The 24398-nt window shown below is 40.5% G+C and overlaps 1 protein-coding gene across 4 annotated transcripts in view; it reads right to left on the bottom strand.

The window, feature by feature from the left end:
• Positions 1 to 1445: 1445 nt before the first annotated feature.
• LOC128136080 (E3 ubiquitin-protein ligase KCMF1-like) overlaps positions 1446 to 24398 on the bottom strand; it is an 81592-nt gene continuing 58639 nt past the window's right edge. The window contains exons 4-8 of one of the 4 annotated variants that reach the window (XM_052775182.1): positions 21089 to 21225; positions 14552 to 14653; positions 11084 to 11258; positions 4169 to 4448; positions 1446 to 2795 (exon numbers count right to left, since the gene is read on the bottom strand). In XM_052775182.1, the coding sequence (XP_052631142.1) occupies positions 2543 to 2795; positions 4169 to 4448; positions 11084 to 11258; positions 14552 to 14653; positions 21089 to 21225 (947 nt within the window). In that variant the 3' untranslated portion in view covers positions 1446 to 2542. Of the gene's footprint in view, positions 2796 to 4168; positions 4449 to 11083; positions 11259 to 14551; positions 14654 to 21085; positions 21226 to 24398 lie in introns of all 4 variants that reach the window. The other 3 variants (XM_052775184.1, XM_052775181.1, XM_052775183.1) reach the window with 3 other exon arrangements.

Here is a 24398-nt window from a genome sequence, read left to right as displayed (position 1 = left end):
ACCAAATTCCAGATATGCTCTCTATTCATAGATGTAGCCTCTCTGCAAAGATTGTCACAGGCTGCGTCACATTTTTGGGAAAACAAACTTCTCTCACACAAATGCACAGTATTCAACAGACTTCTTGTGAATGTCAGGCATGCCGAATGCTAGGGCCCTGTTTTCTAAAGCGGTGGTCTTAAGGTAGGGAATTATGTGATATCCCCTCCAAGCTCCCCTTGAAAAGTTCTCAAAGGCTATTTTCACTATAGCCCACAGCATTATGAAAATAAACATCAGTATTTTGAAAGTAACAAAAATATAATTCTGGGGAACATTCAACGAAGAACACTTCCCTGCAAATACTCATCAGCAGAGTGCTAGAACGACACTCTATCAGTCGCTGTTTGGCATTATTTCTAAGCTAACAAAATCTAACACACCTGTGATTCTTAGAAGAGTTAAAGCAGTAACTAAATTTAATTTTAAATGTAAGCTAGCTGATACTGATTCCAATAATAAACATGGACAGTAAGAGTTCGCAGGCTTTCCAAGTGCTTTATGTAAAAGCAGAATGGAGTTTGCAAACCCTGTGACGTAAACATCCTCAATAGACCAGCTATATATAGATTTTTAAATAAAAATTAATATTCATTAAGATACTGTTTTTAAACAAGTCTTTTCTAGAAATTCAATGCATGTACCTATGAAGCTATAAGATTACATGCTTAATCACTGCTACATGCACTGCACAGAATATGCACTTTTAAAAAAGTGTTTATGTAAATCACCCAGGGTTAATGGGTGCGTACAAGTAAATGGCTTTGTGTACAGTCGTGAAGGACAGTTTAATTCCAGAATTTCTTCTACAGCTATCTGGATAATACATCATCACCAAAGAATCAACTGAACAGCAGCCCTTAAAATGCTTTATTGAACTGAGTCTTTTTGTAATGTGCAGAATATGTGTTCGAAAAGACTGCAGTTTGATTTTTTTTTTTAAACATTCTCAACAATCAATTAAAAATGAATCTTTATTGAGGGTAACTTCTGAGATAACCAGAAGACTAGTGTAAAAAGTTCCCTTAAAACATTTTCTGTTGCAGAGACTAAAAGAAAAACAATGCTAATACAGTACTAAATGGAAACAATCAGAATTTGAGAATTGAGAAAATGAGAATGGAACTCAAATGTCAACCTATGGGGTAGCTTCTTTTGTTACTGTTAGATTAACATACATATCACAGTTCTCTTGGGAACATCATCAGGTTTTCAAGTCTAATTTTCAGAAGTTGTGTGCATTTTTATCTTTATAAGCTAACTTTACATTCCAAACAACTAAAGCCTTGCTGTCCCTTGCTTTGGGGCTATTATAATAATCCATATAAAAAAACCTTATAGGATTAACAGTATAGGCAAATATGTAGCATGACTCAGTTAAAAAGGCTTTATTTTTTTGTCAGAAATATAACCCAAAACCCCAATAAATAAAGGTTGATAGGAAGTTAGCATTAAGAATTCAATTGTAACATATGGAGATATCCGGGAAGTCAAATCCTCAAGCTCTCCTGATACTAAGGAGTCTCTGCAAACTATGAAGCAAATATATAAATAACTCAAAATGATAAGGATTGTGAAGGCTTAGAACTAAGACAACATAATCAAGGTCACCCCCCCCCCAACAGTGAATATATGAATCATTTCCACCTAAATAAAGTATATTTAACACAAAAAGGAAAACTTTAAAGAAAGGTGAACAAAATTTGGTTTTAGGGCACACAGAAGCCCTTTGTAGTAGATTCCAGTAGTGGCCCTTGGTTTTTGTCTCCTACAGATGAATACAAAGTTCAATTCTACATGGATATGATGTCTAATAGGGCAACATAGTGGTCACAATATAGCAAAATGTCACACTCTGGAAGCAAAAATATAGCCCACTGCAGAGTTTGCATTAATACGCAGGGAGAGCACATAAAAAGGTCATTGGTCATGTGTTACTCAAAGGCTACTTCATGGCCACAAACTGCTAGTGAGCATTAATCTTTTTTTTTTTTTTGTCACATTACCTTTGAATAATGGAAAAGCTTTAGGGTTTTATAGTTTTACTCCTTGTACTTACATTTTTTAAATGACAAGGTCACTAGAACTCATGCACGCTGCAAAAAAAAAAAAAAAACCACAATCATGCAGTAGTTAAGGTAAACCATCCAAGCAATTTTTATTCATTAATATTCATAAATACACACAGCAGCTTCATTAGAGATTTTTCTTTTTTTCCTCTTCAGTTTGAATGTGGAGTATTAGGAGAGCTTTTTGCACGTCGAGCTACAGGATGCAGAGCTTTTTTCTCCGCGCTGCAACCTATATTTACCTGCTAAAAGTAAAAATTGGTTAAGTGGAAATGATTATCGTATATATCTTTTCTCTCTTCCTTTGAATGTACACAATGTAACAAGAGTGACAGACCTGAAATTACAATCACCAAAACAAACCCAAGATAGTTGTTGTCCACTTTCATTGGCAAATACAGCACAGAGGACATTGTCTGCAAAGTGGGATGCTATCAAAGAGGAGGCTCATTTCCTTTATTATTCTCTTTTAAATTTAGGTTTTCTAAAGCAACATCTAGAGGCATAATATCTACACAGCCCATAGCACCAAAATCAGCAATTTCTCCCCGTTCATCCTCATCTGAGGAGGAACTTTCTTCCTGCATCAAAGTGGACAGTAGAAGCTCTTGAACAAACAAGCTGCGGTCTGCCCGTTCGCTTTCCTTTGACTGACGCTCTGCTTCTGACATCTTAGGATCATTCAACCTGCATAGCATCACAGAAAGAGAGAAGACAGGCTTAGTAGTATCATCAACAAAATGGGCTTTCCCTAATTGCCTAAACAGCTGGACTGACGCATGCTGAATAACATTTGAAAGCCATTCCTTTGAGAAACAACCTAGGTACTGCTGCACTTCTTTTGACATGTACAGGTCTGACAATACCTGGCACTCCTGATGCAAGAATACAGACATTTAACAAACTTATTCCTAGATGCTTCAAAAAAAACTTCATAGAAGTAGATTCTAAGACTGAAGAAAAAAAATAGCTATTTCTGAAGTTTCTTTCCCTTCAGAAGGGTTTTCTTTTAAGGGGTGTTAAAACTCTCTAGTCATCCCTTAAGTGCTCATTTTGTCCCCAGGACAACTTCTAAATGCAAGCATGACACAAAATACATTACTACACACATAATGCCCAGAGATTCCCAAAGCACAGTACATCATTCACTTCACTTATCAGTGCATGCACCATCACCTAATAGAAGCAAGGAAATTGCTTGCTCCAGTTGTATCCTAGCTCACAAGATCAGTGACTGACATTTGCAGATACTTTCATTAAAGTTATTATTTTCAAAAAGTTTTGGATTGAGATATTATGACAAGTTTTGATAAAAATCAGCATGACAGCAATAACTTGTCCCGACCTAGGTTTCTAGACACAGAAACTGTTTAAATGCCTGTGCTCTTTCTCAACATGTAATTGAAAACCACACACACACACCCCCTTGAATCCAGAAAATCAATATTCTAAACCTCCAAAAAGAGCTGGAACGAGAGTGGGCAACTATTCTATAGCAGAATGGACTAGATGATCATTGTAGGTCCCTTCCAACTGAACTATTCTATTCTATAGAACTCTAGGATCTAAGTATACCTTCTGAAACAGATATATATTCTGCTTATTAATAGCACATTCCTTATTTGCTTTTTTCATCCAAGATACTTTATATACAAACCTCTATTCAACCTTCAGCCCTCATTAAAGATTCATTTCCTATTAAATAAAACTGCCTTTTAACTTCTGTCCCCTCACATTATCAGCATAAAAGTTTGAAACATATTATTGTAAAGGCTCTTGTTTTATCAGAAGTAGTAGGGTAAAGAAGCACAGTTTACCAAAGTAATATCCCTTATGTTTCTCTTCAAATTGAGAAACAGCAAGTAATATTTATTCATTGCCTAGGAACAAATACACAGCAGGGTTGAAAAGGAGATGTTACAAATGCAAACAAAAGCATAGTATCTCAACTACAAACTTCATTAGGGATCTGGCAGAAGAAGTTTCACTGGACTCTATGTCCATAAGAAGACCAAGGAAAACAGAAATGGCAGAAGAGTTAAAACCACAGAACAAGTTACCTTGTAAGAAGAAACTGGGAATTCTGTATAGTCTGCTGATTGTTTTCTATGTTAGATGTATTGGTTGATGCTATAGATTGTGCAAGAGTGGTTGGGATGTTGCTTGTGTTAGTGCGTCTAGTTGCATTGCGTGCAGTCTCCAGTTGTTGTCTTGCTGCCTGTGCATGCTGTCGCTCCAACTGCAGTTGCATCTGCAGCTGCTGTAACTGAGAAGCAGAAGGGCCAGAAGAATTGAGCTGCCCTGCAGAACGTCTCACACCTGATAACTGAGATAAAAGCTCTGCCAGAAAAGAGAAAAGTTTCTACAGTGAAATCTGCTTAAATATATATCCCACAACAGCATAAATATTTCCTGAACACCAGTATATCAATTCCTTTGCTTTCTAAAACCTTTCATCAAAGAAATTAATGAACAAATCATATTGATTTGAAAAGCTTCATGGGCTATCTGTTACAAGAATCCCATATCTCAAAGCCCATAGGGTAAGGAAGATTAAGAATCATCTAGAGTAAAGAACTGTGCATAAATAAGAGGGTTAAAGCTTAAAGCTTTTTAAACCAATAAGAGTTAACCTATGGGGAATACCATATAAGCAATATCCTGTGCAACAATTCTCTAAAATTTTATCTTCAAGTCAAAATAGTTATTGACTAAGAAATCACTTCAATTCTGACTTCAGTTGGTGGTACCTTCAATGCATATTCCAGAGGGAAGCTGTGCTGCAGAAAAGACAAATATTACAGCATCATTTCAGACATTTTTAGAAAATATTCAGTTCAGAAAGGTTTTTCAAATGTTGTATTATATGAAAAATATTTGACCACAGCAGGGCTTTTTTGTGAGACTTTCAACCTCTGCTGGAAAGAGATAAATTCTAAAAATAAAAAAATTAAATAAATAAGTCAAGCCTGGATTCCTTTGCTCCAGAGTTCAAGACTGTGACAAATCCTGTCCATGCTAAGCATTTCCCAAAATAAATGTTAATAATAAGTTATTGCTCAGTGATTTACTACAGATTATATTCCACACAAAGTTGAGAGTACTACTTTGTTGTGTTTGATGCAAGGAGGGAAGTAGTAGTAGATTATTTTTTTCCCCTATCCATCCAACCCTCATTAAAGCTGCAAGTTGTTATTACAGGTCATAAAAATTTTCCTTCCATCTTACTTTCAAGATATAATCCTTTGAAACTAGGCTTTTCTTAGGGGAATAAAGCACAATACAGTAGCTCTTTGCATCAGGAACGCTTGGAATGCCAACAGTTAATGCTTAAGTCACTTTTAATCAGCACAGCTAATCATATCAAGATTAACTGCCAATAATATTTTGTTTCACTAATTACTGATAACCACCACAAGGAGAAAAATAAATAAATAATGTTTACAGGTCTGTTACAAGCACAAATTCTAACTTCTGGTAGTATGTACTAATTATTACTCCAATACAAAGGAAGACTTATAAACAACACTGCCAGGTAAGACATGTATTTTTCCTCACTGTTTGTAAGATCACTTTGAGTACAACTTAACAGAACCCTGGTAGCAGATGTGAATTTGAGACACAGGCTTGGCATGACACAGACACTCAGCCAGGCTGCACTACATTCTCTGAACACAAAAAATATATTACTTTCACCAAAAAAAAAAAAGATGACAGACAAGACTCAAAGGAATACTATTTTATTACACATGCTCCTAAATGGGAAGGCCTTGTGAGGCTGAAACAAAACAAGGCAGCCACTTCACATTTAACTCAGCTGAACTAACACCCGCTGTAACAGTAAGAGGAAGTCTTGCACTCCAGGACACAGGACACACAAACATCCTCCCTTCTTGCACCAACTTTAGTGCTTTGCAGATCCAAAACCTAACTTAACTCATTAAGATGACAGAAAATTTTTCATCCTCTTTTGCTGGGATATTTTTAGTAGTAGGAGTGCAGCCAGCAGGTCCCGGGAAGTGATTCTTCCCCTCTATTTGGCACTGGTGAAGCCACATCCAGAGTGCTGTGTCCAGTTTTAGGCTCCCCAGGACAAGACACACATGGAAATAATGGAGCAAGTCCAGTGGAGGGCCACCAAGATGATCAAGATGCTGGAACATAGTGCATGAGGAAAGAGTGGGAGAACTGGGTTTGTTCAGCCTGGAAAAGAATACTTTGGAAGATACCTTATTGCTGTCTGAATCTACCCGATTAGAAGATACAGAGAAGACTAAGCTAGACTCTTCCCAGAGGCATACAGCAATAGGACAAGAGTCAGCAAAGGGAACATGGGAAATTCCAATTACATTCAAAGGGTTTTATTTTTTGTATCCCCCCCACTCCCCCCTTTTAAAACATGAAGGTTTTTAAATACTAGAACAGGTTTCCCAGAGAGGTTGTAGGATCTCTGTCCTTGGAGGCATTCAAAACTCAACTGAATGAGGCCTTGAGCAACCTGATCAACCTGATCTAAATAGACCTCCTTTGAGAAAGGGTTTGGAAATAGACAACCTGCAGAGGTCAATTCCAAATGAAATTTTTCTATTATTTTTCTGCCATTTCAATAAGTTAAATCAGCTCACAGAGGGCCTGAAGAGCAGCCAGCACAACAGAGGCAAAGGAACTATGCCTATGGAAAGGGGGGGTGGGATGGGGTGTGGAGTTGCAGCTTCCTCTTTCAAAAGCAATGCACTCTCAAAGTTGGTTCACTGCCTCTCAAGGAATCATAGCCTAACAATAAGAAGCTCCACTTTAAACATTCATGCCCATCCAGGAACTGAAGCAAAGGCAGATAATATCAGGAACTTATCTAAGTGCAGGAAGTTCTGAAGTTTCCCTGACACTTACCATCTTCCACTATACGAGTGTAAGATTGATGTCTTAAGATTTTACATTAGGACAAATTATAGCTCTCTTAAAAATCAACTTCTTGGTCAATTTTTATTTTTACATCTTTACAGAGAACTTATTCTTGAAAATCACAAAGTTGAAAAAATACTTACAGATTATATCTGTAAATCCTAAAAACATCCCTGCGTGACTGTTGGAAGTTAAAAATGAGACACCTTCCCCTTGAAAATTCTCCTAAACCTGACCAAAATATGACACAGAAATCAAAGAATGGTTTGGGTTGGAAGGGACCTTTAAAGATCATCTAGTCCAACCCCCCCTGCCATGGGCAGGGACATCTTTCACTAGATCGGGTTGCTCAAAGCCCCGTCCGACCTGACCTTGAACACTTCCAGGGATGGGGCATCCACAACTTCCCTGGGAAACCCATCCCAGTGTCTCACCACCCTCATCGTAAAAAAATTTCTTCCTTATGTCCAATCTAAACCTACACTTTTGGTTTAAAACCATTGCCCCTTGCCCTATCACAACAGGCCCTGATAAAAAAAAACAAAACAACTTTCTCTTTCTTATAAGCCCCCCTTTATATATTGAAAGGCCGGAATAAGGTCTCCACAGAGCCTTCTCTTCTCCAGGCTGAACAACCCCAACTCACTCAGCCTTTCTTCATAGGAGGGGTGTTCCAGCCCTCTGACCACTTTTGTGGTCCTCCTCTGGACCTGCTCTAACAGGTCCATGTCTTTATTGTACTGGGGACCCCAGAGCTGGATGCAGGACCTTGCACTTGGCCTTGTTGAACTTCATGAGGTTCCCATGGGCCCACTCTTCAAGCCTGCCAAGGTCCTTCTGGATGGCATCCCTTCCCTCTAGGGAATCAACTGCACCACTCAGCTTGGTGTCATCCACAAACTTGCTGAGGATGCACTCAATCCCACTGTCTATATCATTGATAAAGATATTAAATAGTACTGGTCCCAGTACAGACCCTTGAGGGACACCACTTGTTACTGGTTTCCACTTGGACATTGAGCCATTGACTAAAACTCTTTGGATGCAGCCATCCAGCCAATTCCTCATCCATCTAACAGTACTTCCATCAAACCCATCTCTCTCCAATTTAGAGGCAAGAATGTTGCGAGGAACTGTATCAAAGGCCTTACAGAAGTCCACGTAGATGACACCTGTAGCTCTTCCCTTGTCCACTGATGCAGTCACTCCATCGTAGAACACCACTAGATTAGTCGGGCATGATTTGCCCTTGCTGAAGCCATGTTGGCTGTCTCTAATCTCCTCCCTGCCTTCCGTATGCCTTGACATGTCTTCCAGGAGGATCTGTTCCATGATCTTACTGGGCACAGAGGTGAGGCTGACTGGTCAGTAGTTCCCAGGGTCCTCCTTTTTAAAAATGGGTGTGATGTTTCCCTTTTTCCAGTCACTGAGGGCTTCACCTGAGCGTCATGTCTTTTCAAATATGATGGAGAGCAGCTTGGCAACTATATCAGCCAATTCCCACAGGGCACTGGGATGCATCTTCTCAGGTCCCATAGACTTATGTATGTTCAGGTTCCTCAGGTGGTCTCGAACCTGATCTTCTCTTACAGTGGGAGGGACTTTGCTCCCCCAGTCCCCACCCTGAGGTTCAGGGGCCTGAGATATGTGGGAAGAGAGATTACCACTGAAAACTGAGGCAAAAAATTGTTGAGCACCTCAGCCTTCTTCACATCCCCCAGCAGGATCAGAGCCTGCAAGCGTGATGCTTCCTGCAGTTGAAGTAAGAACACTTCATCAATAGGCTCCCCTTGATCAGGTGGCCTGTAGTAAACACCAGCCACAAGGTTTCCTTTGTTGGCTTGGCCCCTAATTTTTACCCATAAGCTCTTAACCTGCTCATCACTGTTTTTCAAAGACAGCTCTGTACAGTCAATCCTTTTTTTTTCCCCACATAGAGGGCAACCCCCCCCACCCCTCCTTCCTTGCCTGTCCCTTCTGAGTAGCCTATAGCCATCAATTGCAGAGCTCCAGTCACACGATTTATCTCACCATGTTTCAGTGATAGCAATCAGATCATAGTTTTCCAGCTGCACAGTGGCTTCCAGCTCCTCCTGTTTGTTACCCATGCTGCTTGCATTGGTATAGAGGCACTTCAGCTGGGCTATCAGCCTTGTCACCTTTTTAGAGGAACATGCCCTAATTCCTTTGAGGCTTTTCACAGGTGTTTCCCTGTTGGTTCCTAATACATCAGCAACCCCTGACTCTTGTCTGCTGCTCAAAACTCCATCCCCCACTAAATCTAGTTTAAAGCTCTCCTTATAAGTCTGGCCAGCTTGTTGGTGAAGACCCTCTTGCCCCACTTGGTCAGGTGAATCCCATCAGCTCCCAACAGACCCAGCTTCTCAAAGGTAGATCCATGATCATAGAAGCCAAAACCTTGAGTATAGCACCAGCCATGCAGCCAGGCATTCACCTGTTCAATTAATTTCCTCCTTCCTGAACCCCTTCCTCTGACTGGGAGGATAGAGAACACCACCTGTGCTCCAGATCCTTTAAACATTGCTCCAAGGGACATACGGTCTCTTTTAATGGTTCTAAGTTGCCTCATTGCAGTGTTGTTGGACCCTATGTGGAATAGTAGGAGCAGATGATAATCTGCAGGGTTCACCAGGCTCAGCAGCCCCTCAGTGACATTGCAAATGTGAGCTCCTGGTAGGCAGCAAACTTCTCTAGAGAAATTGTCTGGATGGCAAATGGGTGCTTCAGTGCCTCTCAGTAAGGAATCTCCATTTACTAATACTTTACGTGCTTTTCTGGTGGCACTGGTTCTAATGCGGATGGGTGGTTGGATCAATTTTGCATGGTCAGCTTTTCCTGGATCCTGTCCATTACTCACATGCTCTTCGTTCTCCAACCCCAGAGCACCATCTCTGTTATGCAGGGGCACTTTAGGGGAAGGGGGAAGGTTCTTCCTTCTGCCCTGAGCAGAGACAAGGGTCCAGTCTCCTTCATCTTGTGAGTTTCTTGTGTCAGTCAGCTTGAGGTTGAATTCAGGCTTACCTTCCCCTTGCACAACCTTAAGGCAGGGCTGTTGCTCAGCTCTATATAAAATGCTTATTAAAATACAGTTATTTAAGAATTTTAAAAGAGAGTTAGAAGACCTCCTAAAAATCAGCAAGCCTGTCATCCAAACCATAATCTGAAAGCAAACTGAGCACATTTTAAATGTCTATCAATAATATTCCAATTGAACCAATTTCATCTTGATGAACTGAAGTGCAGCACTTGGTTTGTGCTAAAAAAATTAAGATTCATCTCTAACACCTCTATGCACATGGCAAATTAAAGCTAGATGCATTGAAGTAGGTAATGATGGTTACAAACAATTACATTTAAAAATACATATATACATATCATATGAGGAGAGGCTAAGAGACCTGGGACTCTTCAGCCTGGAAAAGAGAAGGCTCAAGGGGGAGGAATCTTATCAGTGTATATAAATACCTGATGGGAGGGAATGAAGGAAAGGGAGCCAGACTCTCCTCTGTACTGCCCACTGACAGGCACAAATTAAATCCATCTGAACACAAGAAAACACTTTTTACTGTGAGGGTGGTCAAACGCTGTAACAGGTTGCCCAGAGAGGCTGTGGAGTCCATCTATGGAGATATTCAAAACCTGACTGGACGTGGTCCTGGGCAACCTGCTCTAGGTGGCCCTGGTTAGGGGGGTGGGGGTGGTGGTTTGGATTAGATGATCTTGAAAGGTCCCTTCCAGCCTCAACCATTCTGTGATACCACCTGTGTACAGGTCAGTCATAGGAATGAGCCTAGAAGTCTCTAAATTTAAAAGCACAAGCTAAAGGGGCAGTGTTTTTCATTTCAGAAGTTCCGGGTTCAATCCCTGTAGACAATCCAATTAAGGATACTTTTCATCAGTAAACACCCATCAATTACAACATTGGAAAGCATATATATATATAATTTAAAAAAAAAAACCCACAGAAAATCAAGGCAACCATTATCATCTTGGATTTTGTTGCAAAGTCTATTTAAGGACTCTGAGCTAAAATCAGTGGTTACAGCTCTTACCAGCTATAGGATCCATGGTTTCTCTATTGCTTGGAGAATATGAACTCTGAGAAGATGAAAGCCCACCAGTGGAACTGCTAGTAAAGTGCATGTTTGATCTACGTGCACGGGGGCCTCCCAAACCCCGGCCTGGGTGAAACATTCTACGTACATGACGAACGCCACTAGATTCATCGTAACCAAGCAGTTAAGAAAAATCTTTTGCTATTAAGTATTAAACAGCAAGAACATTTACTAGGGAATAGTCAGGCAACACACTATTCCTCATTCATAAAACAATGATTCAACTTTATAAGCATAATGCAATCATAGCTATGGTGCCAGTCAGGCCTATAGATCTGAACCCAAGGCACCCAGGGCTGCTTGCACCAAATTCATCTTTCCCAGGCTTTTTACCATGTCTAAAAAAATGTCAGGATGGATTTCCTGCCTTCTGGATCAAAGTTTTCTACTAGGTAATTTAAACTGATGATACATATTCAGCAGAACACATTACTCAATAGACATAAGGATTTTAACATCAAAATTGGGAAAGAAGGGTATTTAAATACTGAAAATAATCTACAAAGTTTTATTGCCATTCTTACCAAGAGCACACAGTAATTATTGCATTTTATACTTTTATCCAAGGAATTTCACCCACTCCAGTCTTGGAGAAATTGCAGGTCAACAGAGGATTCAGCACTTCTCTCATACCCCTTTGCTTCATCTTCCCTCTCTTTCTCCACACAAATTCCATTTGCTCCAATTATGAAAACGAGCCCTTTCACTTTATTTATTTCCCACATTTCTTAGATGTCTATAAAAGCTATGACTTGAAATATAAGCTTTTTCATACATACTAAGAGACTATCAGCAAAAAAGATGATCTTTCCCAGAACAGTGTTAACATGAGTTCTCCCAAGACAGTCTAGCTAAAGCTTCCTTTTATCTTAAGAGGCACTAGTGCAATTAACTACTAAGCTAGGAAATAATGTACTTGGACATATCTTATTTTTCCAATTTCTAAATTAGTAGCTTTAGCTCACCTTATCTCCAATTTTCTTATTTTCAAAAATAGCATGTTTATCACTTGTATAAAATCTATTATTTTTATCAGACTGGTGCCCAATGTACTTATCCCACAATGTACGATTATGGTGTAGAATTCATTTCCTCATGATATCACCAAGTTGAGAAATTTAAGACTGAAAAATTATTAGACTTCTTTTGGCAAGTAAGAATATCCAGTTACTATAATAAATACTTTCAGGAAGAATTGACTCTTTCAAATCTATTATGCTATAGAGCATAAACCACTTCACTTGCAGGGTTTGGGGGGGGGGGGAGTCTCCCTTGGGACAGAATATAGTTGTCTAGCACAGATTGGTTTGTTCCTCCTTTGAATCTGTTGATACTGGATACTGGTAGCGACAGAACATTGTCACTAATATTTTACTGATTGACTACTGCTCTCATGCAGTTTGGGAAGCTTTCCATAGCTACATCTGACAGAAAAATGCCCCCATTCTGGGATTTTTTTTAAAGTAAACTTGGAAAACAATTAGAACATCCTTAATATAAATCCTTTGAAAAATTCCAGCCTTGGTCTCATTTAGAAAAGGATTTTAGTAGCTTGCTAACTGCACTTTTCAAAGTGTTTTTAAGATAAAGATCATTATTTAAATACTAGTTAAGAGTATATTGATGTCTCACCCAACTATGCTGGGGTTAAAAAAGCATTTGGAACTCTTAACTCATTGCAAACATATACTGAAAACAACCAAGCTAGAACCATTTACACGGTGAAGACTAAAGTCATGTTTTAAACAGTAAAATAGTTGAAAATTGTTTAAGAAAGAAACTGGAATTTAAAGAGCTGTCCAGAGTCTCCAGGGATAAAGGTGATATCTTGCAGTGGCTGCATGGGATTCTTCACAAGAAATATGTCCAGCCATTTAAAACAGCTTAAAACCCCCTTCTAACTGCTACACAGAAGACAATATCCTTTCCTAAACTGCTAGCAACTGGGCAGGGGGAAATCTCTCCCCTTTTTTCTTCCTTTTAGTTTTAGCTGTCAGAAGACGTGAAATAGCACCCAACATGGAACAGCTAGTCCAGAAAAATTTTCTCTGTCAAGTTTTGTGGACTTGGCAACACTGATCGCTAAAGCAACGCTGTACAGAAACTTCCACATGCATTTTCTATAGTTATTTATAACATAGTCCAATTTATAAAGCTCCCCCCCAACAGTTTTGTGATGACTGACACTGTGGCCTTACTCAGTAACTGAAAAGATTATTCTTATTTCTCCAGCTCTTACGTAGCTAGTAATAAACATACATTTCCCAATTAAAAGTTATCTGACATAACTGATGTGGGAGGGGGAGGAAAAGCTCCAGAAGTGTAAATTCTAATCCAACACCTCATCCACTTCAATAGGAAGTTAATTTCACTGTGTAATTGGGACTGATAATTTAAATGCTAACAAATTTAAATGTAAATACAGATCACAACCAAAGTGAAACCATTTCCTCCAATGTTGCTAGCAGTAGATATAATGAACTTGAGTTGTTAGACCTTTTTTTTTCTTTTAAGAAGCCCTGAACAAAAAAGGCACTAACAAATTACACTAGGAATGTATTTTTTTTTAAATGAGATACAGAAAGATAAATAATTTATAGAGATCACTTAACGAGTTTTTCATGATGGCCTGTACTTCCATGAAGAGTACCTTCTGAAATTATGTTTTAGGTATTTGTACAGCAAAAAACAAGCCACATCACTATTCTTAAGACCAAGTAATGCAAAAGAAAATTGTACTTAAAGTGCAAAGAAACTGACAGTTTGAGCTCTTCAGTCATTAAGAGTAGTTATATCACTACAATCTGCAGATAACTGAAAGACAGCCCTAATCCCTAGGAAGTCTCCTGATAGCTCTTCTAGTTATATCTTAAAAAAAGTCAATAAATAACAGGCTGAAACTACCCTATTGAAATACGGTGATAAAACTAATCAAACACTTAAAATCACTCAATTTCAAAGTTCAAAGCATTCTCTAACACATTTGCTTTTGGTGAAATTTACTGCTTTCAGTCTTGTAATTATCCGTAATACACTATTGCATCTGGATTGCTGCTTTCCCATACACAAAATGGCATCGGAACTAATGACCAAGAAGGGTAAAAACTGCAGTGCAGAAAGAAGCAGCTGGGTGTCAAAAACATCTTTAAAAGGTTTTGCTATCAGGAATAAAACAAAACCACACACCCACATTGTCAAGCTACACCTAAAGCCCATTCACAGTCTGATAGATATAAATATATATACATATAAAAAATTCATACATACAGATCCCCTATAACTAAACACTAATTCTAAAAAATAAGCAAAACTGATGTAGCCACTTGACTACAGAAGTCAAAACAAGTAGTTACAGCTATCATAAGGAACAGTCTATCCCTTTTCCCTCAACTTAAGAAAGGATATTAAATCTCTAGGAGCTCTGTGTTCCAGTGTAAGATGAGCTGCAAAGTCATCTGTGACATGATTAGGATCCCCTCCAGGTAATGCTGCACATATTGGACAGATCTGAAACAACAAAGTGAGAAAAAAACCAAACACAACTAACTTTACACAAATCACAAAACACATAATTCAGAGCTGATCACTTGACATGGATTCTTATACTTTAAATATCACATTCTAATCCTATATCTAAACAGCCACAGGTTTAAAACAGTAAATGTGTTCAAATGCAGCTGTTAATGTTAGTATCTTTTTAAGACCCACTTTTCCTTGTAATTATGCTTTTAATAATACCATGGAAACCAAAAAGTAAAATTTTCAAATCCTAGCTGCAATGTTTTGGCTTTCAAACTTGTCTTTATATGTCAATTCCAGCACAGACAGTAGGTCTGGTTACACAGGATTACTGCTTGTGTGTACCTGCATATGACATTATCAAGTTCATTTACTGCTCTTCATTCATCTCACCAGACAAGTGTGGGAAGGAGAATGAAACCAGATGTGAATATTCATTAAAGTATCACCACTGAGACCACCCACTGAGGTAACATGCAAGTAGAGATTTGGCAGAGAAGAGAAACTCCTACCAAGTATTTTGGGAGATGGCATTATAGTTTTGTTTTTTTCCTTAAGCCTAAACACACATTTTAAAAAAGTCTAGGGACACTTACTGCCATAGCAACCTTCATTTATTATTTTTATTTTTCCTCCCAATGACTTTGCATCCACCTGAGAGAAGTGTGCCTTAAAAGTCCTTTGCAACAGTTTTGCAGGCCAGATCACAGGTTAATAAGCCAGAAAGGAGAAACTTCCACACAGTATGTTAGGTCTTAACTACTCTTCCAGGGAGACCAACCTGGACTTTGCAACTAATAAGACTGTAAACTAGGGGGGAGACCCCTGACACCAGACTGGGAGGAATAAGGGAATCAATAGAACCATACAAACCGATAGAGAGACATACAAGGGGAAAGGAGAGCAGGGAGGAACAAAGAGGAGGGTAGACAGAAAGGGGTATAAAGTGGGCCGGTCACATATAAAACAGAGCTGGTCAGTATGTTTGTCTGGCTGAGCCCTGAGCCTGATCACCGCAGTCTGTCCTGTCATCTTATATCTTCTTATTAAATCTTAACAATCTCTCTACATAATCTCACACTCTATCCCATGTGTGTGTATGCTGCAAGGACTAAGTGCCAGCTACTGGTGAGACCTGTGTGTGAATGAAATTTGGTGCCAGATACTGGAGTCAGACTGGGGCTGTAGGTGCCCCTGTGGCATCAGCTACTAGAACAAGTGAGGATCCCAGCAACAGTAGTTGGAGGGGCCATAGCTCTCTAGACCTAGGGCAGGTACTACAAACTTTGTGCCTGAGGTGCTAGCTACTAGGGGGGGCTGTCATGAGAGGATTTGGTGCCAACTACTCCAGTCAGACCAGGGGTGCAGGCACCCCTGGCCTGTAGTGTCAGCTACTGGACTGAGTGAGGTCTTAACATCAGCTACTGGAATGAGTCGTGGTCTCTGCCTCCAGCCACTAGGGTGGGAATCGCATGTGTCCCAAAAACCAGCTAATGGGGGACTAGCATAAGTGAGGGGCCCAGCACTGGTGGCTGGAGCAAGACCACCAGTCACAGCCCATGTGGTGCCTGGTGCCAGCTGCTGGGGGAAAGGGGGGGGTGGATGGGTGTCTGCATCTTCCCCAAACCTGGTGTGCATGTGTACTGGCTACCACACTTCAAGCTGGACCAGCTAATGAGTAGGGAGGAGCCTCAAGTCTAGGCAGGAGTATGAAGCAGGCAAGGGTCTGTGCTGGTATGCCCAGGGGGACTTGCGAATGTGAAGTGCCTGTGTGTATGTGTTTGCTAGTGAGCATCAAGCTCGACTAGCTGGCAAGTAGGAGACCTGTGAAGCAGGTAAGAGTGACTGGGATCCAGGCAGGGATACTGGACAGACAAAGGGGGCCATGCCAGTACTCAAGGGATCACAGTGAATGTGTGTGTGCTTGTGAATCTGGAGAGTATCATGTGTGTACCTTCACTAGCGACCTTCTATCTCTACCAGCTGAAGAGGAAGAAGGGGACTTGGCTGCCTATACTTATGTTTTATGCAAGTCCTACATGTAGGTGCTGTTGAAAGCAGCACCGTGTCTGTGGTTGTCTGTGTGACGGGCCATGTCAGTGTCTTCTGCGTGCATATGAGTCTCTGGAATACATGCTCAGCTTCACTACTGGTTGAACCTGCAAACGAGAAAGTGGCAGCTGCATCCCTCAGCCTAGGCAGAGGCCCCAGGTCCCCAGGCTGGGCTTCAGCAGCTGAGCAGAAGGGAGTCCTGGGCTGGAGAAGGTGGCCGCACTCTTAACATCCATTAAAATTAACAGATCACCATATTACTTTGAATGAAATCCAGGAGACGATTAAAAAGCCTTAAGCCAGTTAGGCTCCAAACATCACAGTTGACTCGACAGTTTCTAGATCTGTTCTCTTATTACCACCACCACCTCCCCTATTTATACAAGTATACTGGTTTTGGCTGGGACAGAGTTAAATTTCTTCATAGTAGCCCATATAGTGCTATGCTTTGGCTTTGTGACCAAAAGAGCGTTGATAACACACCAGTGTTTTAGCTATTGCTGAACAGCTCTCACACAGCATTAAGACCTTTTCTGTCTCTCACACTGCCCCAACAGCAGGTAGACTGGGGGTGTACAAGAAGTTGGGAGGAGGCACAGCTGATCCCAACTTACCGAAGGGATATTCCATACCATATGCTATCATGCTTAGCAATAAAAACCACAGGGAAGAAAGAAGGGGGGATGTTCAGAGTTATGGTGTTTTTCTTCCTAAGTAACCATTATGCATGATGGAGCCCTGCTTTCCCAGAGATGGCTAAACATCTGCCTGCCAATGGGAAGGAGTGAATGAATTGCTTATTTTACTTTGCTTGCATAGGCAGCTTTTGCTTTCCCTATTAAACTGTCTTTATCTCAACCCACAAGTTTTTGCACTTTTACCCTTCTTATTCTCCCCCCATCCCACTAGGGGAAGGGGGGAAGTGAGCAAGCAGCTGTGTGGTGCTTAGTTGCCAGCCAGGGTTAAACCACAACCAGCATTTTTGGCACCCAACGTGGGGCTCAAAGGGTTTAAGATGACAGATTTGACCAGAGCATATTAGAGAGAACATATAATTCTTATAGCTGTTTAACTGTTGCTGACCACGATATTAACTTATCTGTTCTTGATATTAGTTTATCTGATCTGTGTCATGCTCCCTTTTTTGCTGTACATGTTAAAGACTTTTTTGGCTTGAGAAAACACCAGAAGCTGCCCTCATGGCCGACAGTGCCAGTTCCAATCAGCTCCAAGAAAGACCTGCCCCTGGCCAAAGCTGAGCCAATCAGTGATTGTGGTAGCACCTCTGTGATAACACATTCAAGAAAGGGTAAAAAAAAGCTGCACAGCAGCAGCTGTGAGAGAGGAGTGAGGAAATGCAAGAGAAACAACCCTGCAGACACCAAGGTCAGTGAAAAAGGAAGGGGAGGAGACACTCCAGGCAGCAGAGCAGAGATTCCCCTGCAGCCTGTGGAGAAGACCATGGTGATGCAGGTTGTCCCCCTGCAGCCCATGGAGGACCACATCAGACCACATATCCACACTACAGCCTGTGGAGGACCCCACACCAGAGCAGGTGGATGTGCCCTGAAGGAAGCTGCAGCCCATGGAGAGGAGCCCACTCGGGAGCAGGTTTGCTGGCAGGACTTGTGACCCTGTGGAAAGGACCCATGCAGGAGCAGTCTGTTCCTGAAGGACTGTACCCCATGGGAAGGACCCATGTTGGAGCAGTTCATGAAGGACTGTATCCCGTGGGAGGGATCCCATGCTGGAGCAGGGGAAGAGTGTGAGAAGGAAAGAGCAGGAGAGATGAAGAGTTATGAACTGACCGCAACCTCCATTCTCTGTCCCCCTGTGCTGCTCAGGGAAGGAAAAGGAGGTAGAAGAATTGGGAATGAAGTTGAGCCTGGGAAGAAGGGAGGGGTAGGGGGAAGGTGTTTTTAGATTTGTTCTTATTTCTCATTGTCCTACTCTGTTAGTTGGCAATAAATTAAACTAATTTCCCCCAGTCGAGTCTGTTTCGCCCGTGACTGTAATTGCTGAGTGATCTCCCTGTCCTTATCTCAACCCACGAGCTTTTCGCCATGTTTTCTACCCATCCTGTTGCTGAGGAGGGAGGTGAGATAGAGCAGCTTGGTGGGCACCTGGCAGCCAGCCAAGGTCAACCCACCCCACCTGGTCCTTTCACTTCAGTCTAAGTTGCTGCCTCACTAAATACAGAATGAATCCGCTAAGTATGATTGAGTAGCAGAAAACTGATGTCTTCATTCTGAAACTTGATTCAAAGTTTATATCTGATGGCATTTCTTACAATTTTCAGAGCTGCAACCCTAAAAAACTTCTACCTGTGTTTTATTTGTTAATTACTCCACTCTACTGAAACCCAATAGCAACAGTAACAATCATCATAATGCCAGCCACGTCCATCTGCACTTGCCCTGTATTGCTGACCATTATCCTTGATCATTTATTGGAGAAGTAATTACTGAGGTTTTAGTTCTAAAAATAAAGAAATATATGCCAATAGTTCATATGTTCTTAGGAAAGACCAGGACAACTTTGAGTCTCAGAACAGGTTGACCAATTTTACCTCCTCTACTATTCCTTCACATAAGGCCCTTACAGGCTCTAAGGAGAGAGATTCTCCTTCTCCCACGTAATTTCTCAAAAAGTGAAAAGAGCTTAGAGGTCAGAACAAACAAGTTCAAAATCACGAGTCATTTCTCCACAACTTACTAAGATTTTAATAATTTTCCTCAAGCATGCTGTCGTGGTTTAACCCCAGCCAGCAACTAAGCACCACGCAGCCGCTCACTCACTCCCCCCCCACACCCAGTGGGATGGGGAAGAAAATCAGGAAAAGAAGTAAAACTCGTGGGTTGAGATAAGAATGGTTTAATAGAACAGAAAAGAAGAAACTAATAATGATAATGATAACACTAATAAAATGACAGCAGTAATAATAAAAGGATTGGAATATACAAATGATGCACAATGCAATTGCTCACCACCCGCCGACCGACGCCCAGTTAGTTCCCAAGTGGCGATCCCCCCACCCCCAATCCCCCCAGTTTATATACTAGACATGACATCACATGGTATGGAATACCCCATTGGCCACTTTGGGTCAGCTGCCCTGGCTGTGTCCCCTCCCAACTTCTTGTGCCCCTCCAGCCTTCTTGTTGGCTGGGCATGAGAAGCTGAAAAATCCTTGACTTTAGACTAAACACTACTTAGCAACAACTGAAAACATCAGTGTGTTATCAACATTCTTCTCATACCTAGCTCAAAAACATAGCACTATACCAGCTACTAGGAAGACAATTAACTCTATCCCAGCTGAAACTAGGACACATGCACATTTTTATAGGAATCTACAGCAAAAATAAATAGACAGCAGTTCCCTGAATGTCCTTCTATAATCATGCTTTCCCCAGGCATAAACAGTATTCACACACAAACGTGAATATATCCCCCACTGCTGGAAGATACCCAAACTTCTTGGTCAAGAATTTAACCTAGGTTTGCTAACACACATAACTGCTGAATTAGTGAAGTGGGCTTTAAAAATAAATACTAAACATACCCCTGCACCATAAAGGGAAATCTAAAAACAGGGCTACAGACTTTTCTAAAAAGGAAGTAGCCTGAACACTAAGCAGTGCAAGCATGTAGTTTCTCAACATTGTAATGAAGGTTGAGAACAAAGCATTTCTAATAGTATCAAAATCCAAGTTATTTATTATTTTATTGTTTACATAGCAAAGTCATCACCTCACATTTTGGAAAAATTTCAGACCTTCTGGCACAAGCAACAGTAACATCTAGATATAAAAACTTGAGGAGATCAGAACACTTACTGACAAAACCAGAAGCAAAACAATTGTTCCAGTAGTCGATTATATGGTGTATAATTGCTCTGCGCCAATTACTACTGTTGAAATCATCAGGAAAATCAAGTGGTATGGTAAAGGGAAACAGCAAGGGCCACTTTATAAAAAGTCAATATATTTAAAAGCTATTTATTTTTACAAGGGTTTAACCCTCTCTGTAACACCAGGATTTAGTGGCCTGCGTACCAAGGATCCAAGGACTCAGCTACATAACCTTGACTCAGACTGCTGAGAGCGTGCTGTGAGAAAGTCTGTAGAGAGGTAAAGGTGATGTTGTAGGCAGATGTAGGATCGTTGATTTGGGGACTGTTAGTAGCTCAAGGAGTCAAGAGGGAAAATACCAGCATGGTGTGTATGTATGTATGGTACATACCTTCCTAGTCAGCATTTAAATGAACACATACTTCAAGAAAAAAAACAAAACACCAACCCCTCATTTTCTGGAAATTTCCATATACTTTCATTGTAATTGAAAAACAATGCTGAAGCGGCTTACCACCTCTGTTGATGTTTCTGCATGTTCAGAAGCAACATGTTCTTGAAGAGACATTTCTGTATAACCCATCTTTCCACAATAAGGACAAGTAAAGGACTGTGGCTGCTCTACAGAGAAAGCTTCTCCACCATAATACAAATCTGGAAAAAGATGATGTTTTAGGAGGGGTTATTTTCAAGCAGCATAGCTCATTTTATTTATATAACCTCTTTATATATACACCTATGTGCATGTAATCACTGTCATATTCACTCATTATTTAATCAAAATAAACATTTTAATTCTGCACAAAGTGCATATGCCAATATTATAAAGTTGTTCAATGACTCAACTTCCAAAAGAATAGACAGACTACACAATTTTCACTAGCAAACAACATAACTTTCTAATATTCAGGAAGAGCAAAGTCTGATGGTGCTGCCGAACTGTCACTTTTCCCCCCCATCCTTGTTTTTACCATAGGTGAGCTTGTACTACAGATAAGATCACTGTAGGTGCACTGTGCTCTCACAGCCTTACTTGCAGCAAATCTATGTTAAATATCATAATTTAAAATGCCTCACTGACACCAGCACTCCATATGTTGATATTGGTGCCATAGCTGAACCAGTGTTTAACGATAAGGGGAAATTTTAGTAAAGCAAAAGGAGTGAGATGTTATGTACCAGTTTCAATACTTCAGCACTTCTTGACTACCGAAGTAGCAGCCTCCCTTAAACTGCTAATTTAGCAATTAACATGAGCCAAACCGATCATGAAAATTTAACAAACTATGCTAAATTCATACTAAATTGCATCACTCCAAGAAAAGTTTCCTTCACTGCTTATAGAGGAAGAGCACTAAGATGATGCTTAGGCTCAGAATGCTCTCTAAAGGGGACTTGATGGCATACTAAATTAGATTTCAAGCCTAAGGGTATTTGGAAAGTATAGTGTTTCCTAAAGGAAATGGCTTTAGGACATCTGACAATCTCAATGGGGAAGAAAAAGAACAATTTTGCTTCATCAACCACAGAGCTAGCACGTTCTTCTCTCTGGTTGCAAACCTCCTGGCACTCATTCAGAAATACACTAGCATTCCTCAGACAAAACCAGTATTTCAAGGAGCTGTGTGGCAGTACATCCCGCCCCCCCCATCCTGCCAGCAGGAAACGAAACTTCTCCAGGAAGGAAACCCTGGAGGCTGCAGGTTGAAATTTGAACTGGCCAATCGAGATGCACCAGGTACACCAAGGTGACCCTCCTAGCCAATAGAATTAAATGACCACAGGTCAGATTCAACAGGGGTATAAACGGGGTCCCGCCGGAGGACACGTTGGCAGTCCTCCTCGGAGCAGCGGGTCTGCAGTCGGGGACTCCCCCTCGGGCGGGGGCACCGCCCGAGGTAACTCCTCGAGGGAGAGAGCCCTCAGCTTTTAGGTGAGTGATACGTGCGTTTTGAGCCATCACTTTAAATCTTGGGAATTCTTAAGTCGGCCGTGTAGTATTAATTCTCTTTACATCATTGAGCCTGTGGTTTTATAAAATGTTACCGGACTTCTAACTAACTTTTGCTGAAGAATAAATCTGAGTTTTAACACCTGTTGGATTTGGTTAGTTGTGCATCCGCAACAAGCTGATTCAGAACTAAATGTAACAATTTGTCCTTGTAGACCGAGGAGACATATTACTTTAAGAAGGTGCACAGAAAACAGAGGAATTTTAATAGCACTTATTTTCATACAAGTGCAACTTCATTTCAATTTAATATATGTAAACTAAAAATATTGACATCATACAAGTAATATGCTGATTTCACACTAATATTTGAACTAAAAAGGTGAAGAAACTGAATGCTGACAAGCTTTTTGCCCCTCCTTTTTTGTTTTTTTTTTTGAGGTGGTACTTTAACACTGATCAATAAGCTTCATTAATCAGAACAGTATTACCCTTAAAGCTACTGCATCTTCCATTGTGCTTCACATTTTCTAGCTAAAAAGCTTCCCAAGACCTCTGGCTAGGTACCATGCCAAAAACATAAAGAAACAATGCATACCTCTTTATATCCCCCCCCCCCCCCCCAAATACTCGGATAAAGACATATAATAATATAGCTACATCATTCATATCCCAACAATTAGAATTTCTATTCACCTTATTTAGAACTCTCTGACAGAAACCTCCCTTTTCGATAAAAATGCAGCACAAGAGCCACATTTGCTAGAGTAAAACGTAAGTTTGGCAGAGTCTGGAAAAAGTTGCCAATTGCTTCCATATAGCGCATCAATATTTCAACCTTTTTGAAATATCTCAGAGCATAGCCATGTCCAGTAGCAAGAAACAGCATGTTCTCTGTTTTTCTTCATACAAATTCATCAGTTTCTCAGTGTTCAGCTACAGAACTAAGTAGTGCTTGCTGGGCTAACTACTTGATAATCAGAAACACTCTGCTGGGTCTGACAGAGACCCCATGGCAGGGATTCAGTTAATTCATCCAGCAGTAGCTGGACATTCTGTTGTTGATACCACATACCAAAGCCATGAACACACACAGGTGATGATACAGATTACAAAGGATTTGATTTGATGCCCAGTTGTCAACACCTAACACTGCCAACACAGCTGTCACTACTTGACTTAGCAAGACATGCAAGAATAAATGGATCACCTTTTAATATAGTTTAAGACTGGTAAAGCCTCAAGCTGAATTCTAGTCAATCTATCCAGACCTCAGACTTAGCATTTTAAAGCTTAGCATCATGTAAGCAGCTCACATTTTTGCAAAGGTAGCTGGAGGGTTTTGATCTTGTACCCTATAAGCACCTGAGCTGAACTTACACTGGGGACTTAAACAGAAGTAACACAACATAAATTCTTAATACAATTTTCCAGGAAAACCATATTACTTTCTTTGCCTAGTCTAACCCCTTGAAAATGGCAGGGATAGCGAGGAATCAACATGCTTCCACATAATACAAATCATAAAGCATCCTAACAGCTTAGAATGTAGAGTTTAAGGCTCACTGCTAGCAATTCTTTTTCAGGAATGCCAAAATGGGGAAGTCTGCTCTGAACTTCTATGCTGTTCTAGCAAAAAGTATAATTTCTACAGAGACTACTAGATACGCACATCTCTATTCTTTAAATAGACAGACCTATTGCAATGCTTACTGTCCTTTGCTATGACAGCATACCAATGTTTGTGCCCATTCAGCATTTTAAAGTTTATGTCTAACAAGCATCTTTTCCCAGCATCACTCTAGGAACTGAAGAACAATACAACTGTCACCGTTCAGAATTCCACCTTCCTCATTCAGAAGAAATACTAGATTGT

Source organism: Harpia harpyja, chromosome W (assembly GCF_026419915.1).
Source record: "Harpia harpyja isolate bHarHar1 chromosome W, bHarHar1 primary haplotype, whole genome shotgun sequence".
Classification (NCBI taxonomy): domain Eukaryota; kingdom Metazoa; phylum Chordata; class Aves; order Accipitriformes; family Accipitridae; genus Harpia; species Harpia harpyja.
The sequence above is the reverse complement of the archived record's forward strand: the minus strand, read 5'-3'. Positions and strand labels throughout refer to the sequence as shown.